General features: G+C 40.5%; 1 protein-coding gene across 6 annotated transcripts in view; it reads left to right on the forward strand.

The window, feature by feature from the left end:
- TAF1 (TATA-box binding protein associated factor 1) overlaps positions 1-16,773 on the forward strand; it is a 75,298-nt gene that overhangs the window by 31,355 nt on the left and 27,170 nt on the right. For 4 of the 6 annotated variants that reach the window (XM_045879452.3, XM_045879440.3, XM_045879448.3 and 1 more), the window contains exons 29-32: positions 4,014-4,081; positions 6,072-6,194; positions 6,936-7,028; positions 7,112-7,196. In XM_045879452.3, the coding sequence (XP_045735408.1) occupies positions 4,014-4,081; positions 6,072-6,194; positions 6,936-7,028; positions 7,112-7,196 (369 nt within the window). Of the gene's footprint in view, positions 1-4,013; positions 4,082-4,389; positions 4,607-6,071; positions 6,195-6,662; positions 6,913-6,935; positions 7,029-7,111; positions 7,197-16,773 lie in introns of those variants that run through there. The other 2 variants (XM_045879467.3, XM_064574241.1) reach the window with 2 other exon arrangements.

Raw genomic sequence — 16,773 nt, forward strand, 5'->3', positions numbered from 1 at the left:
CGAGACCTTTTAAAGCGTGGCAGTACCTAGATTCCGAGACCTTTTATAGCAAGCCTGACCCACTTATCTAGTCTCCTGTCCGATACCTGGCTCCCATACCTACTAGAGACTCCTGCCAGATTCAGCGTTGTATTTCGCGAAATAGCCCATGCCATTTCTTCATGCCCTTTGCAGTCTCCGCCCTGTCTGGAATGCCTTTTGCTCCCTTCCAGTGGGAACATGCCCTGTGAATTTCCATTCATATTTCCAGACCAACTCATATCATCTCTTCATGAAGACTTACCCACACTGCCCAAAAGACCCATTTTTTTAAATTTTCTGTTCTTCCTAGCAGAATTAAATGAATTTTTATGAGTCTTACTATGTTATATGTAATGATTTATGTATCTGAATCTGCCATCACTTTGTGACCTCCTGGAGAGACTTACTCCTCTTTGTATTTTCAGGGCCTAGCAGAGTGCTAGACACACACAAGGGAAGAACACATTTGTTAGGCCCAACTGTCATTCAAGTTACAAGGATAAATACTGAAAAGTCAGATTGGAAGAGGAATGAGAAGGTGTTAAGAGTCAACTTTGAAAGTACAGAGCCGAGGTATCTGTGGGTCGTTTAGGTGGAGATGTTAGAACAAAGTGGAAAAGCTGAGTTACGACCTTGTCCCAGCCTTAAGCGCCCCCCGGCTCAGTCCTCCTCCTTCCTCCTACCCCCGGCTGATACCAGTAGCAGCGGCACTGCCGGTGGCTGCAAGGGTTTTAACTTGCACCTTCTTTCTGATCTCACCGTAAGAGGTCTCTGAAGTGGGCACTACTGTAATCCTCATTTTACAAATGAACAGATAAGCCTGTAGTGTTCAAATAACCTGACTGAGGTGGTCACACTGCTAAAAAGCGGCAGAGGTGTGAATCCATTCTCACCTCACAACCCTGAAGTGGTCTTCTGCAGAAGTGCTGGCAACCTCCTAATTGATGGATCCAGTAGCCACATTCCAGAAATCCCTGTTTACTTAAACAACTTCATTGAGATCTAATTCACATACTGTACAATGCACACATTTAAAGTGGTGAGCCTTAATGTGTATTACCCATGTGGGAGCATGTATCGGTACTTCATTTCCTTTTTATTGTCACATAATACTCCACTGTATAGATATACCCCATTTTTAAAACGTGTTCATTGGTTTGTAGACATCTGCGTTATTTGTACTTTTTGGTTAGTACAGATAATGCTGCCGTGAATTGTGGATAAGCTTTTGTGTGGACATTTGTTTTCATTTCTCTTGGATGTATACCTAGGGGTGGAATTGCTGGTAACACGTGGTATACATTTAACTTTTTTGAGAAATTATCAAATTGTTTTCCAGAGCAACTGCAGTGTTTTTAATCCCATCAGCAGTGTGTAAGGGTTCTAATTTCTCCACATCCTTGTCAACACTTGTGTTATTGTCCATCTTTTTTATTCTAGCCATCTTGGTGGAGGTGAAGTGGTATTGTGGTTTTGATCTGCATTTCCCTGGTGTTCCAGGGAGTGGTGTTGAGCATCTTTTTTCCCAGTTTTACTGAGATAGAATTGATACACAGCACCGTAGAAGTTTAAGGGGTACAGCATAAGGGTTTGGCTTACTGTGGTGCGAAATGATTACTGCAGTCATTTTAATAAGCATCTATCATCTCATATAGACACAATAAGAAGAAAAAGAAAAAAAATTTCTTCCTTGTGATGAAAACTCTTAGGATTAACTCTCAGTAGCTTTACTGTCTATCATCCAGCAGTGTTAACTGTAGTCCTCCTGCTGTACAAGTACTCACTTCTCTCATAATTTCAAGTTTCTACCTTGTGACCACCTTCCTCCGATTTCCCCCTACCTCTGGTAACCATAAGTCTGATCTTCTTTTTTTTCTACGAGTTTTGTTTTGTTTTGTTTGTTTGTTTTTAAAGATTCTCCGCATAAGTGAGATCATACAGTTTTTGTCTCTGATGTTGAACATCTTTGCATGTTCTTAGAAGTCTCTTGAACTCCAGTGTGTTTGACACTATGGACCACTTGTAGCCCCTTGATACTCTCTTCTGTCTTTTCTAGGAGTACTTTCTGTAATGATTTCCTATCTTTTTCATTCTCATGACTTCAGCTACCATGTATCCATTGATATCACTGTCTCCAGCCCCTACCTCTCTTCGGGACTCCATACTCGTGTTTCCGGTTGCCTGCCAGACATGTCCATTTTTCAGTGCCCTACTGGCAACTCTTTATCTGGTTGCCTTATTTAGACTGATGATATTACCATCTGGAAATGATGGCTGTCATTGGTTCCATCCTCTCTTCCCCACATTCATAGATCACTAAGTCCCATAAATTGTAACCTCTACAATTTGCTGGAACACATCTCCTTCCTTTCAGTCTCTGTTGCTGCTTTCTTAGTTGAAGCCCTGTCCTTTCTTGTTGGACCCCTTGCAACAGCTTCCAAACTTTCCCTTTGCTGCTTGCCTTAATTCTTCACACTGTGATAGGGTAATTTTTTCCAAAACACAAATTTGAAAAATTTTTCCAGCATAAAATCTTTAGTGGCTTTCTATCACCTATGAGACCTTTATAATGTGGCCCTGCTGCCTTTCCAAGTTCCATTTCCTGTTTCTCCTCCACACATACCTGTGTTGCAGTTGTACCAAACTGTTTGTGGTTCTTGTGAAATGTGGTGCCTCACGTTTCTGTTTATTTCCTTACTTCTGTATCTTTGTATACTTTTTCTTCCCTCTGGAATGTCTTTCTACCCTATTGTTTACCTGATGGACCTCTACTCTTCATTAATGACACTACTCAAATGTCACAGCAAGCCTTCCCTACCTCCCAGTATGCAGATTTAATTGTTGTAAAAACAGCTTACAACATGTTTTATATGCAGCCCGACCATATTTCCTAGCAACCAGTGTATCCCTCTATTTGCACTATACTCAGTTTTTTAAAACTTCATTATGGAACTTGTTAGGTATGTACAGAAGTAGAGAGAATAAACCTCAGCACACCTATGCATCTAGTTCAACAATTACCCTCATGGCCGATTCTTTGCTTATTGTTTAGTCTGTATTTCCAGACATCATATCATTTTATCCATTAAATACTTTAAGCACTCATATTCTGTCTTGGCAATGATTTATTTTCATGTCATTTTCTTTGACCCAAGAGCTAAGGTAGGAATTATGTCTTATTTTCTCCTTATTCATCATTGGACACATCGCAGACCCATCATTAATTATTCGTTGAATGAATAAACAGTGCTGAATTAATTGATTAGTTGAGAATAGAGTAGAGGTTTGGGGTCTGGGGAACAGTTATATGAATGGATAGACAGAGGAAGATAGTCAAGCAAAGGATACTGAAAGGAAATAGTCAGAATACTGTCTAGATGAAAATGTTTTAACTATCCATACTATAATGAGCTAAAATCAGGGCAGCTGTAAGTGGGAACTGTAGGAAATAGTTCGAGGATTTTCTGAAGCTCCCATTATGGGTTTCAAGGAAACTAAATAGTCTGAGATGGGATGGAGAGTCTTTTATGACAAAGGCTTTGGATTAGCCATATGTTGGGAGGACATCACAAACCATGAGTTGTGTAAAGAAAAGTTGCAATCACAAATTTTATATGCTAAGTATGGCGAGATTATAAATCATGCCTTCATCTCCTCAGCCATCCTTAAACAAATTGTCATTCCCCATCCATGGTATTATTACTTCCAAGGTATTAAAGGCAGGAGTATCAATAGTAGTACTGTGGGATGTATATAAATAAGGAAGAGACTTAAAATTAGTTTTTTCATCCATCCTGTATATCTGCCATGTTGTTTGTTAGCACTGCAAAATGGAGCTAAGACTGGTGTATCTGTCTAATCTAGCAGGTAGGCTGGTGTCTGGCACATATTAGGTGTTTAAGTAAATGTATTAAAAGTCTAAAAGAGGTATTGGCAGCTCTTGTCTCCCATTTTTAATGGTCTCATCTCTTATTGTTCCTCTATAAATTTAGGTCCAAAGCACTCATTGACCCAGATCTCTCAATCCATGCTGGATCTCTGTGATGAAAAACTCAAAGAGGTAAGATATTTAAAATGAGAAAGGCAGGGGCGACTGGCTGGCTCAGTCAGAAGAGTAGGCAACTCTTGATCCCGGGGTCATGAGTTTGAGCCCCATGTTCGGTGTAGAGATTACTTAAATAAACACTTAAAAATGAATAAATAAAATGAGAAAAAGGCATGGAATTTGAGGGGAGCTGGTAGCAGGGTTGAGGAAGGAGGGACTGTAACAGAAAGAAGAGTAGAGAAATGTAGGAATAGCAGATCTTTAGTGTGTTAGAGACTGGAAGGGACCTTTGAAATCTCATAATCCAATTCTTTCTTTTATAGGTGGAAAAACTGAGATCCGTAGAAGAAAATTACTTGCCCTGGGCATCATGGTTATTAAGGAGTGTGGCTAGGATTGAAATCTAGAACCCACATAACTTTAGAAAAGAAAGTGAATTTCCAAGAAGTCAGCTAGAGCTGAGAGACTGTGTTTTGGCAGAGAGGAATTTTAATTTTTAAAAGATTTACTTTGGAGAGGGAGTGGGGAGAGGGGCAGAGGGAGAGGGAGAGAGAGAATCTTAAGCCCACCACGGAGCCTGACATGGGGCTGGATCTCACAACCCTGAGATCATGACCTGAGCTGAAATCAAGAGTTGGACGCTTAACCTACCGACTGAGCCACCCAGGCGCCCCTGAAAGATTTTCTATATTTCATTTTCTTTTTTCTCAAGATTTTATTTATTCATTTATTTCGGGGGGGGGGAGGAGCAGAGGGAAAGGGACAAGCAGACTCTCTGCCAAGCATGGAGCCTGATATTGGGCTCGATCTCAGGACCCTGAGATCGTGACCTGAGCCAAAATCAAGAGTCAGATGCTTAATAGACTGAGCCACCCAGGCACCCCTATATTCCATTTTCTTACCAAAAAAATAGCACCTTACAAACTTACAAAAAATGGAAGTATGATGATGATAATATTAAAGTAGACATTTCATAAAAGAGGATAATCAGATGGCTGATAAACATGGAAAGATTCCTCAACTTGATCATTGGGGAAATGCAAATTTAAACCATGTTGAGATACTACTACATGCCCACCAGAAAGGCTAAAATCTAAAAAGACTAAAAAATAAATTAAAAAACTGGTAGTACTAAGTATTTGTGAGGATGTGGAGCAATTGGAACACAAACTTTTTTTTTTTTTTTTTAAAGATTTTATTTATTTGAGAGAGACACAGCGAGAGAGGGAACACAAGCAGGGGGAGTGGGAGAGGGAGAAGCAGGCCTCCCAACAAGCAGAGAGCCTGATGTGGGGCTTGATCCCGGGGTCCTGGGATCATGACCTGAGCCGAAGGCAGACGCTTAACGACTGAGCCACCCAGGCTCCCCGGAACACAAACTTATTCCTAGTATAGTCTGAAACGAATTTTTTTAAAAGATTTATTTATTTGACAGAGAGAGAGAGTACAAGTAGGGGGAGCGGCAGGCAGAGGGAGAGGGAGAAGCAGACTCCCCGCTGAGCAGGGAGCCCGATGCAGGGCTCAATCCCAGGACCCTGGGATCATGACCTGAGCTGAAGGCAGACACTTAACCGACTGAGCTACCCAGGCGCCCCAAAACGAATTTATTGGGTTAGATTCCCTTATGTAAAAGCCACTAATCAACAATATGTTGTGTTTTCAGCAATAGTTTACAGCAAAAACCGTGTAATATTAAAACTAACTTGGTAGAGATGTTTTTGTTGTAGGAGCTAGGTTATCAATTCCCAGGGATGTATATTTTTGGTGATCTACAAGAATAGAAGATAGAATACCTAAAGGAGTGGTTGGTACATCCCTTTCGATCCTTTAACGAGAATATCATTTCTCTTATTTGGACTTTCACCTAGAACTGAAGTTGAGAATTCAAAGTTAGGCTTTTTTGGGCAAGGGCAGTAGACAACTGAACCGTAAATTATCCATAAGTTTCTGCGGTGATTACACCTCAGGGAAACCTCTGTTTTTCCTTTGCTTTGTTTCATATCAGAAAGAAGATAAATTGGCTCGTTTAGAAAAAGCTATCAACCCCTTGCTGGATGATGATGACCAAGTAGCATTTTCTTTCATTCTGGACAACATTGTCACCCAAAAAATGATGGCAGTTCCAGATGTAAGTAGTCTCTGTGCTAAATATTGTGAAGATAGTATAGGGGAAGGGAAAGGACAGTAAGATGTGCGTGTGTATGTATGCTGGGGAGTCTGGAGGGTAGTGTTTGTAAATTCAAACTGGTATATAATTTAAAAAACTGATCTTTTTGCCGTAAGAGTGTTTGGTCATTAAAATTAGAGGCCAGGAACCTGTGGATATAGAGCAATTTCTTTGTTCCTGTTGTTGAAAGCTCCTGAATAGCCCTAGAAAGAAATTAGGATGCCAGCTAATGGGAGGCTTTGGATTGAGAGGTGCTTCTTGACAGATGGCGGTTTATTTAATTATCCGGTGTTTGTTGTCTTTTTGTTTTTTGGGTTTTTTTTGTCTTTTACAATGTTATGGCACGGCTCCCAAGTTGACTGTATGTATCATATTTTGGTAATGATTCTCCCTTAGGAATGCTGAACTGAATTTCCTTTTGTGTTGTAGGCATACGTTATATATGTGTTAATGCTATAAAACTTCTGGATGGGACTGGGGAATAAGAAGTTTTAATTGTGAGTATAGAGCAGGGTTTTTTCCTTAAAGGAATCCATGAACCTCTTAAGTTATAGACAAAATCTTGTGTGATTATGTGTCTCTGGGAAAAGGGGTTCATAGCTTTTGTTGGAACCTTAGGAATATTTGTGACCCAATGAAGGTTGAGAATCTCCAGTATAAAGAATGGTTTCCATTTAATTTCTCATGTTTTCTGTTTTCTAGTCTTGGCCATTTCATCACCCAGTTAATAAGAAGTTTGTTCCAGATTATTACAAAGTGATTGTCAGTCCAATGGATTTAGAGACTATACGTAAGGTGAGTGATTTGATCTAAAATGTCTTTTTGGAAGCCAGTAAATTTGTACATGTATCTGAGTCCCCTGGTTCTTTTAATCACAGAATATCTCCAAGCACAAGTACCAGAGTCGGGAGAGCTTTCTAGATGATGTCAACCTTATTCTGGCCAACAGTGTTAAGTATAATGGTGGGTATTTCTCCTTTTTTTTTCCTTTCCATCATTCTATTCATCCAGTTTTAGTTAGCATTATTAAAATTTAATTACATGAAGTAGCCTTGAACAGTACTCTGCCTTTTTTTTTTTAAGCGGGTACATATTTTAGTGTGTTTTGTAAAGTTTGCTAATAACTTTTAATGATGAAAAAGCAATGTACATTAATTTTTTTATACTTTAGAGCACAGAAAAAAGAAGAGAATAAAAATCAAATGGATATTACTTTGGGCTTTGAGCCATCACTGCTTTCCGTGAGATGTGAAAATTCACCTGTGCTCCAGGCCCTTAGATGGAGCTTAAGGAAATGTGTGACTATAGCCCATAGTGAGCTTCCTCAGAGCATGGAGTTTTGGCCAGTACGTGAACCAATAATATACGCCAAGCTAGTTACTTAACTTCCGTGCTAACTACTTAATGTGTTGGTCGGAAAGACATAGTCACTCTGCCCACGTAATTCACAATCCAGTTGATGGAGAGAGGTTGTTAGAATACAGCTTAACAAGGGCGTATTAGAAGGATGTACAAAGTGCACTAGAGGAGAAAAAGGAGCACCTTCACCTAAAGGTTAGGGAAGGCTTCACAAATAAGCTAATAAAGATCAGTTTTGAATGACTCACTTGTTAACTAAACATTGAGCACCTAATATATGCTGGCTCTGATAGATGCTACAAATATAAAATCAACTTAGATATGATTCCTGCCCCCAGATTGGTTGTAGTTTATTTAGGAAAACAGAAAAGAAAATTTACAGAAGTTGAATACTATGCTAGATGTATGCACAGAGTGCCAGAGGGACACAGAGACAGGCTATTTAAATCAGAGTGAAATTAGAGGAAACTTTCTGGAAGAGAGTTATCTTAAGCTGAGTTCTGAAGGATCAGGGGAGTTTGCTAGGCAAAGAACGTGGAGGAGAAAACGTTCTAGGCGGAGAAGAGCGAGTGGTATGTAAAGATACAGAGGCCTGAAATGACATTAAAGGCTTGAGAAACAAGTTGTTGGGGTTGCAGTTATGTGTACATCTTGGTGAGTGGTTATATGTAGAAGTCTCTAGGAGTCAAATCCTAGAGACCCTTGTGTGTGCCCTGGGTCATATTTAAGAGATTCTACTTTTTCCTAAGTGGAAAGACATGAGGAATTAAGCAGTGAAATGGTGATCTCATATAATTCCTTAAGCAGAACAGAAGAGGGAGCTAAGGGCATTTGAGAGAATTGCCTAGCATAGTGAGGTCTCAACTAAAAAATCCACATGGTTGTATGACTTTTCTGCGGCAGTATTCAGCAGCCTGACTAATGTGGCTGTACATTTGCTAGATAGAAGGGACAGAGAATTTGGAGGGAGGAGGTGAAGGAAGGGACAGCCAGAAAGACAGATGAGGAAATGGACAATCGAGAAGAGAATGTTTAATGCCACGGAGGAATGAAAGAACAGGGCAAGTTCAGAGAACGATACTTGACTAGAACTTTATATATATCATTAAGGGAAGGTGGTAGGAGATGAGCCTTCCATTTTTCTTTCATCTGAGTTGGTTTAAAAGAATCTGCTTTCTCCCTTGTGCTCTTCTTATTGCTCATCGGAAATTAGAGAGTGGAAATGCCCTTTGTTAGGTCAGTTATCTCTCCATTATTGTTTCCTGAAAACACTTAAAGCTGATTAGCCAGAATTCTGGTAAAGGAAATGTTGAGAGGCTCACAGATGTCTAAAAATGATTTTAACAAGTTAATAAAGCAAGAGTGTTACAGAAAGCCCGCTTGGTCTTGGTGATGGCTGGCTTAAGATATAAGGCAGATTTAAAAGGAGCTAATAATATAAGGCAATAAGAAAAACCCAGAAGATGCTAAGTGAAAAATGAGCAAAGGGCAGACAGGCAAATCACAGAAGGCCAAAATTAAATAGCTAATGAACATGAATAAATATTCAGTTGCACCCAGTAATCAAAGACATGCAAATTGAAACAAAGAGGTACCTTATTTCCCACCCATTAGATGAACTCAATTTTTTTTTTATTTTTTTTAATTTTTTATTTTTTTAAGATTTTATTTATTTATTTGACAGATAGAGACACACCAAGAGAGGGAACACAAGCAGGGGGAGTGGGAGAAGGAGAAGCAGGCTTCCTGCCGAGCAGGGAGCCTGATGTGGGACTCGATCCCAGGACCCTGGGATCATGACCTGAGCTGAAGGCAGACGCTTAACGACTGAGCCACCCAGGCGCCCCTCAATTTTTTTTTTTTTAATGGAAGTATTCAGTGCTCGTGCTCTCACATTGCTGTGGGCAGTATAAACTTCTAAGACATTTCTGGAAAGCTCTTTGGCACCATTGAGAGACTTAAAAATAGTTAAGTGAACAGACTTTATTTTTTTTTTAAAGATTTTATGTATTTATTTGATAGAGCGAGAGAGCACAAGCAGGGGAACAGTAGAGGGAGAGGGAGAAGCAGGCTCCCCGCCAAGCAGGGAGCCTGATGTGTGGCTCAATCCCAGGACCCTGGGATCGTGACCTGAGCCGAAGGCAGACGCTTAACCATCTGAGCCACCCAGGCACCCCTAAGTGAACAGACTTTATAATCAAGTAGGCTTGAATTTGAATATTGGCCCCACCACTTAATAGCAGTGTGACTTTGGGCAGGTAACTTAGCCTTTGCTTTCCCATCTGTAAAATGGGGAATAATAATAGGACCCTCCTCATAGGGCTGTTGTGAGGATTAAGTAAAATAGTGCACCTTAAGTGTTTAATATATGTGCATGGTATATACAACATGGTAGAATAATCTGCCCTAATCAGAGATGTAGACAAAGATATTCATGATAATGTAATTCATATTAATGAGAAATAACCTGAATGGTTAATGTAGAGGGAATGATTAGATATTGTGCCATCTGTATGATGGATTATTATATAAAGATCAAGTGCTTTCTTAAAAAAAATTAATGACAAAAGTATTCACAATGTTAAGTGAGAAAAGCAGAACACAAAACTTAATTCATCTCAGTTAACACATTTAAAAAAAAGACGTGTATGCATAGAAAAAACTGGAAAGAAACACATCAATGTGATAACAAAATAGTGGTTATTTCTGAAATGTAGGGTTAGGGTTTTCTTTGTTTTCATCTTTTGTGTGTTTTCCAAGTTTCCTGCTTGTATGAGAGGCAGGAAGCTCTTCCTAGAGGTTTTTGAATTTTCAAGGATGATGATTATAGTAGCTAATTCTATATTCAGTACCTTCGTTGCCAAGCCGAGTAGTAAAGTAGAGAAGGGTGGGGAAGAAGTTCCAGGCAGAGAGCACAAACAGAAAATTAGGTGAGAGTGCCTTGGATTGGGAAGTACAAATAGTTGGTTTGGCTAGGCTGAAGAGTGGGGGCTACTTTGGTGGTAAGAGATGAGTTTTTCAAGGTACATAGGGTAGATCTCAAAAGGCCTACTATGTCACACTAAGCCTTTAAAAGGAAAGAGGATCATATCAGGTATTTTGGTAAGGTCATTCTGGAAGCTATGGATAGATCGGAGGGGAATTAGATATAGAGACCAATAGAGAAACTGTTGACAGTAGTCTAAGTTAAAAATACTGAGGGCTTGGGGCGCCTGGGTGGCTCAGTTGGTTAAGCGTCTGCCTTCGGCTCAGGATCCTGTGATCTAGCCCCACGTCGGGCTCCCTGCTCATTGGGGAGTCTGCATCTCCCTCTCCCTCTGCCCCTCCTCTCCGCTTGTGCTCTCTCTCTCAAACGAATAAGTAAAATCTTTAAAAAAAATACTGAGGGCTTGAGCCATGGTTAAGTAGCAGTAAGAATGGAAAGATGGGGACAGATTGTAGAGATACTGTGGAGGTAGAATTGATATTTTCATAAGTGGTTGGAAGTTGGTGTTGGGTCGAGGGTGGGGACAATTCAAGATGATGATGCAAAGCACTCATGCTCTTGGGTGAAAACGTAAATGGGTATAAACTTTCTAAAGGACTGTAAATGTTCATTACTTTTGATCAGTTTCACCTCTGGGGAATACTCCACATACGTGTGTAAAGGCATGTGTACAAATATACATGTTTATAATTGCAGCATCATACAGTTGACCCTTGAACAACATGGGTTTGAACTGTGCAGATCCATTCATACACAGATTTTTTACAGTAGAGTACTGTAAATGTATTTTTTCTTCCTTAACAACTTTAATAGCATTTTCTTTTCTCTACAGTATATAATACATATAATATCCAAAATATGTGTTAATTGACTGTTAATGTTATCAGCAAGGCTTCTGGTCAACAGAGTAGGATCTTTATTGGTAGTTAAATCTTTGGGGAATCAGAAGTTATAAGTGGATTTTTGATTGCACAGGGTGTTGGTGCCCCTAACCCCTGTGTTCAAGAGTCAACTGTAATTGCAAAAACATGGGAGCACTTGGAATATCCAACAATAGGAAACTACATAAATTATGGTACCTATGTATGATGGAGTACTACTTAGCTGTCAAAATGGTAATTAGGTAACAAATAAGGTATATTTGTGTATGCTGATAGGAAAATATTCAAGATGTATTGTTGAAAAATAGATTACTCGACAGTATGTACAGAAGGGATTGCAAACTCAGATCTTATAAAGGCCAGATAGGTATGAGTGAAATGGGCACAATAGGGACTGATGAACTGGAGAGCACATACCCATCTAAAGGAATCAGTCACTATTTAGCTCATTTGTTGCCATAGAATAGAATTACTAAAGGGAGAGATGGAGGATAATTTTCACTTTGTACTTGTTTGTGCTTGTTTGAATTTTTTTAATTGAGCACACAATACTTTCATAATTTAAAAAAATTCCACTTTCGGAAGGATGGAAAAATCAGATGACCTCCAGAATTTTGACTTGGGTAACTGGTGGCGCCATTGACTAATATAGGAAATAGAGGAGGAGTGGTTTTGGAGAAAAAGTGGTCAGGTTCAGTTTGGGCTGTGTTGTATTGAGCCAAGTGAAGACTTAGTAGATAGTTGGCTATATACATGTCCTAAGCTCAGAAGAGCTTACTGTAAATATGGATATTTTTTCAGATCATGAGCATATAAAAGTAGTAGATGAGCTCAAATAGGGACTAGGGGTATATTCCTTGAACCCTCGATGCTGTATGTAAAATATGGTTGTATATTTTTCCAGGTAGAAAGACCATAGTTTTATCAGATTACTAAAGTTGTACGTAACCCAAAAAAGTTAAGACCCACTGTTTAGTTGAGAGAGAATGTAGGAGGAGAATAGACTTGACAAATTCCAACATTTAAGGGATCAGGTGGAGAATACTGAGGAGTGGCCAGAATGAAAGAAGGAAAAACGGAAGAGAATAAGACCTGGAAACCAAGAGAAGAGGAAGGTGGCCAACAGGTCAAGTGCTACATAGAAAACGAGAGAGAATGGTTGTTAGAAGAGCTGTTGCAGTGAGGCGGTTAGAATCGAAAGCCAGATTGCAGGGGTGCCTGGGTGGCTCAGTCAGTGAAGTGTCCAACTCTTGATTTTGGCTCAGGTCATGATCTCTGGGTCATGGGATCAAGTCCCACATCAGGCTCTGCACTCAGTGCGGAGTCTGCTTGTCCCTCTCCCTCTGCTCCCCCCCTGCTCACACTCTCTTCTCTTTCTCTCTCTCTCACATAAATAAATAAATAAAATCTTCAAAAGTCAGACTGCAGAGGATATGAATGAATGGAAAGTGAAGAAGTAGAAACAAATTTGTCTGTGAAGGGAAGGAGGAAAACTGTGATCAACATATGGAAAGGGATGAAGGCATTTGGACAGGGGACCTTTTTATAGGTGAAAGAAGAGAAAATTAAGGTTATGAGGTGAGGTCCTTATGGAAGGTGGGAAGATAGACACTGAGAAAGTTTCTGCCCGGTAGCCTCTTATTTTCTCTCCAAAGTAGGAAATAGGGTCTTCTGCTGACAGTGGGTAGGGTGGTGGGAGAAGGAATTTGAAGAGAAATGCTGATAAGGGTTTGAATTATCTGTTCTAAGAAGTTTGAAAAGTAGCTGACCAGGGACATTTCAGAACTGTTGAGAAGCCTTTGAGGGTCCAGCTGATGTTGGAGACCATTCATTTCTTTAGCACCATCAATTGGCCCAGTTGTTTAATTGTGAGGGAACTAAGAAAGCAGATGATAGAATTGATTCAGGATTGGGATCTTGTTTTCTGGGTGTGTTGGAAAGATTGGAAATTGAAGGTGTCAGCAAGGGGAAAAAAAAAAGGTTGAAGTTTGAGCTTTTTAAATTTTGTCACCAAAGAACCCTTTATAGCAGAGGATTGTAACTGCATAGTCTCTGGTTTGGGGGATATCCCAAAGCAGCTCTACAAAGCCTTGAAATTTCTTGGCAATTTGTGTGTGTGTGTGTGTGTTTTTAAGATTTATTTATTTGTCAGAGAGAGGAAGAGCGCACATAAGCAGGGAGAGCAGCAGGCAGAGGGAGAAGCAGGCTCCCCACTGAGCAAGGAGCCCGATGTGGGACTTGATCCCAGGACGCTGGGATCATGACCTGAGACAAAGGCAGATGCTTAACCAACTGAGCCACCCAGGCATCCCTGGCAATTCATGGTTTTTGTTTTGTTTTTTTTTTAAGATTTTATTTATGTAAGAGAGAGAGAGCATGAGAGGTGGGAGGGTCAGAGGGAGAAGCAGACTCCCTGCTGAGCAGGGAGCCTGATGCGGGACTCGATCCTGGGACTCCAGGATCATGACCTGAGCAGAAGGCAGTCGCTTAACCAACTGAGCCACCCAGGCGCCTGTAATTCATGTTTTATCTTTAAAAGTTAATCAGAGTTTACATTTGACTTATCTTTGCTTTCACACACTTCACATTTCTTACCAAGTTATTTTCATTTTTAAAAAAGATTTTAGGGGCGCCTGGGTGGCTCAGTCGGTTAAGCGACTGCCTTCGGCTCGGGTCATGATCCCAGAGTCCCGGGATCGAGTCCTGCATCGGGCTCCCTGCTCAGCGAGGAGCCTGCTTCTCCCTCTGACCCTCCCCCACTCATGTACTCTCTCTCTCTCTCTCATTCTCGCTCTCTCAAAATAAATAAATAAATCTTAAAAAAAAAAGATTTTATTTATTTATTGAGAGAGGGAGAGCATGAGCTGGGGGAGAGGCGGAGGAAGAGGCACAAGCAGACTCCCCGCTCAGCGGGGAGCCCGACATGGGGCTTGATCCCAGGACCCTGAGATCATGACCTGAGCCAAAATCAAGAGTCGGATGCTTAATTGACTGAGCCACCCAGGTGCCCCCCAATTATTTTATATCATCCCCCAACCTCCATCTTCAAATACAATTGCTAATTGAAGGGAGATGTACCACACTATATATACATTACCTTACTTTTTAAAGCATGGGAGCTGATGAGGGACGAAACAAAAGCCAAGAGAGGCTTGATAGATTGGGAAATAGGAATTAATGGGCTTATAGGCTTGTAAATTTTCTTGAGCTCAGAGGGAATGAAAAAATTGGACAGGATACAAGGCTGTGATTAGGAAGTAGGATATATGGGGTGCCTGGGTGGCTCAGTTGTTAAGCATCTGCCTTCAGCTCAGGTCATGATCCCAGGATCCTGGGATCAAGCCCCGCATCGGGCTCCCTGCTCCACGGGAAGCCTGCTTCTCCCTCTCCCACTCCCCCTGCTTGTGTTCCCTCTCTTGCTGTCTCTCTCTTTCTCTGTGTCAAAATAAATAAATAAAATCTTGAAAAAAAAAAGTAGGATATTAGAATTGAAACTTTCAGAAGTGAATTTTTCAGTTAAGGACAGCATTCTGGATACAGCCTTGGATATGTTTGGCTAGAGTAGAGCTGCAAACTGTGGGCATGAAATTAGCAAGGATTTTGGATGGGTAGTACAGGTGAACATTAGAGTAACCCACCATGATGGGGAGGGATTTGGAGCAAGAGGGGAGGCTCTGCCACGTGGATAGGTCCTTGGTGAACGTGAGTAGGTGTGTGATGGTGAGTAGAGATGAAGAGCAGCGATCTCAAACTCAGGCTGCTTGCAGGGGCCAGGCAAGTAATGTAAATGAGTGAGGTGGGCCAGGTGTGGATTGTAGTAAATTAGAAGAGTACATACTCCATCTAAAGAGTCCTATACTTCATTTGATTGTTGTCCGGAGGAAATGAGTATAGTGTTGCTAGGTAGTCTTAATTTCTCAAGAGAAGCGGATAATGTGGATTTTTGTGTGTGACATTTCCCAATTTTTACATATTTGCAAATAACTTGAAATTTCTAAAAAATTCTGTGGGCCAATCAAAAACCTCTATCTGCAGGCTAAGTCTGGCTCCAAGGCAGCTGGTTTTCAACCTCTGGCACAGTAGAGAACAAGTCTCAAAATAAGGGGGATTTTTTTTTCCCCAAGGGAGAGTAAATAATGATTTGGTAGCAACAGTGGACAGCCTAGAAGGCTGACTTTTTCTCCTCTTAAACAAGTTGATGAGAGTATAAGAAACTTCTGACTAGGGCCGTAAGGGTTCGTAGTGTCTTATGATACAAAATGTGACATCTTTTGTACTAAAAGGGCATCAATCATGGAGTTGAAGGCCACATATGAGATGTTTCCTACTATGAGGTGTACCATATACATAATAATACTTTTAAAATTTTGTTGATTTGATCAGATTTGAACATGCTTCTGTTTTTAAATCATAGTAGTAGGGTCCAGAACAGTGTATCTAGTTAATATCGACTCTTGCCATTCTGATCCTTCACACATAGTATCACACTACATATAAGCATATTTCTGTATTATTTTATATAACTCCATCAACTTACCCTGTATTATCGTGTGTGTGTGTGTATAGTATGTAGCCAGAATGCTAGCACTGAGGCTAGGCTCATTAGGCAGCAAGTGGAAGATAAGGAGCACTCCATATACAAGTGCGCCTGGAAGGGTGCAGGACATGTCAGAGGACTATCCTGTACTTAAGTGGTGGTGATGGGCTGCACACTCAAGAGTTCAACCCCTTATGCCTTCTAGCTACCGCATAGGTACCGAATCAATCTCAGAGCCTCTCTTTATGTTCACGTAGCATTTGAAAAGAGCATTAATAATCAGGGAAACCCAAAGCTTGGGATTGGAGCTATTGCAGTAGTCTCAGAAGGCACATAACCTCTCATGTCTATAAAACAAGAAAGGCGTATAGATCAAGAAATCCCTTCTGAAAAACACAACCCAAACTTTTTGTCAGTCTTTACAAAACCATAAGGTCATAAGTTGTTGATAGAGGTAAGTTAGTACTTAATGTTTGGTTAAATTTGAAGTGAACTGTATCGTCTGTACCAGTAGGTGATGCCAAACTATTCATAATATTTCTTTTTTTTTTTAAGATTTTTTATTTATTTATCTGAGAGAGAGAATGGGAGACAGAGAGCATAAGAGGGGGAGGATCGGAGGGAGAAGCAGACTCCCCGCTGAGCAGGGAGTCCAATGCAGGACTCGATCCCGGGACTCCAGGATCATGACCTGAGCCAAAGGCAGTGGCTTAACCAACTGAGCCACCCAGGCGCCCCATAATATTTCTTTTCCCAAAGAATTTCCTAGCAAGTTCC

The sequence above is a fragment of the Mirounga angustirostris genome, unplaced genomic scaffold, assembly GCF_029215605.1.
Source record: "Mirounga angustirostris isolate CCGP_5_RB_7025 unplaced genomic scaffold, mMirAng1.0.hap1 SCAF_11, whole genome shotgun sequence".
Classification (NCBI taxonomy): domain Eukaryota; kingdom Metazoa; phylum Chordata; class Mammalia; order Carnivora; family Phocidae; genus Mirounga; species Mirounga angustirostris.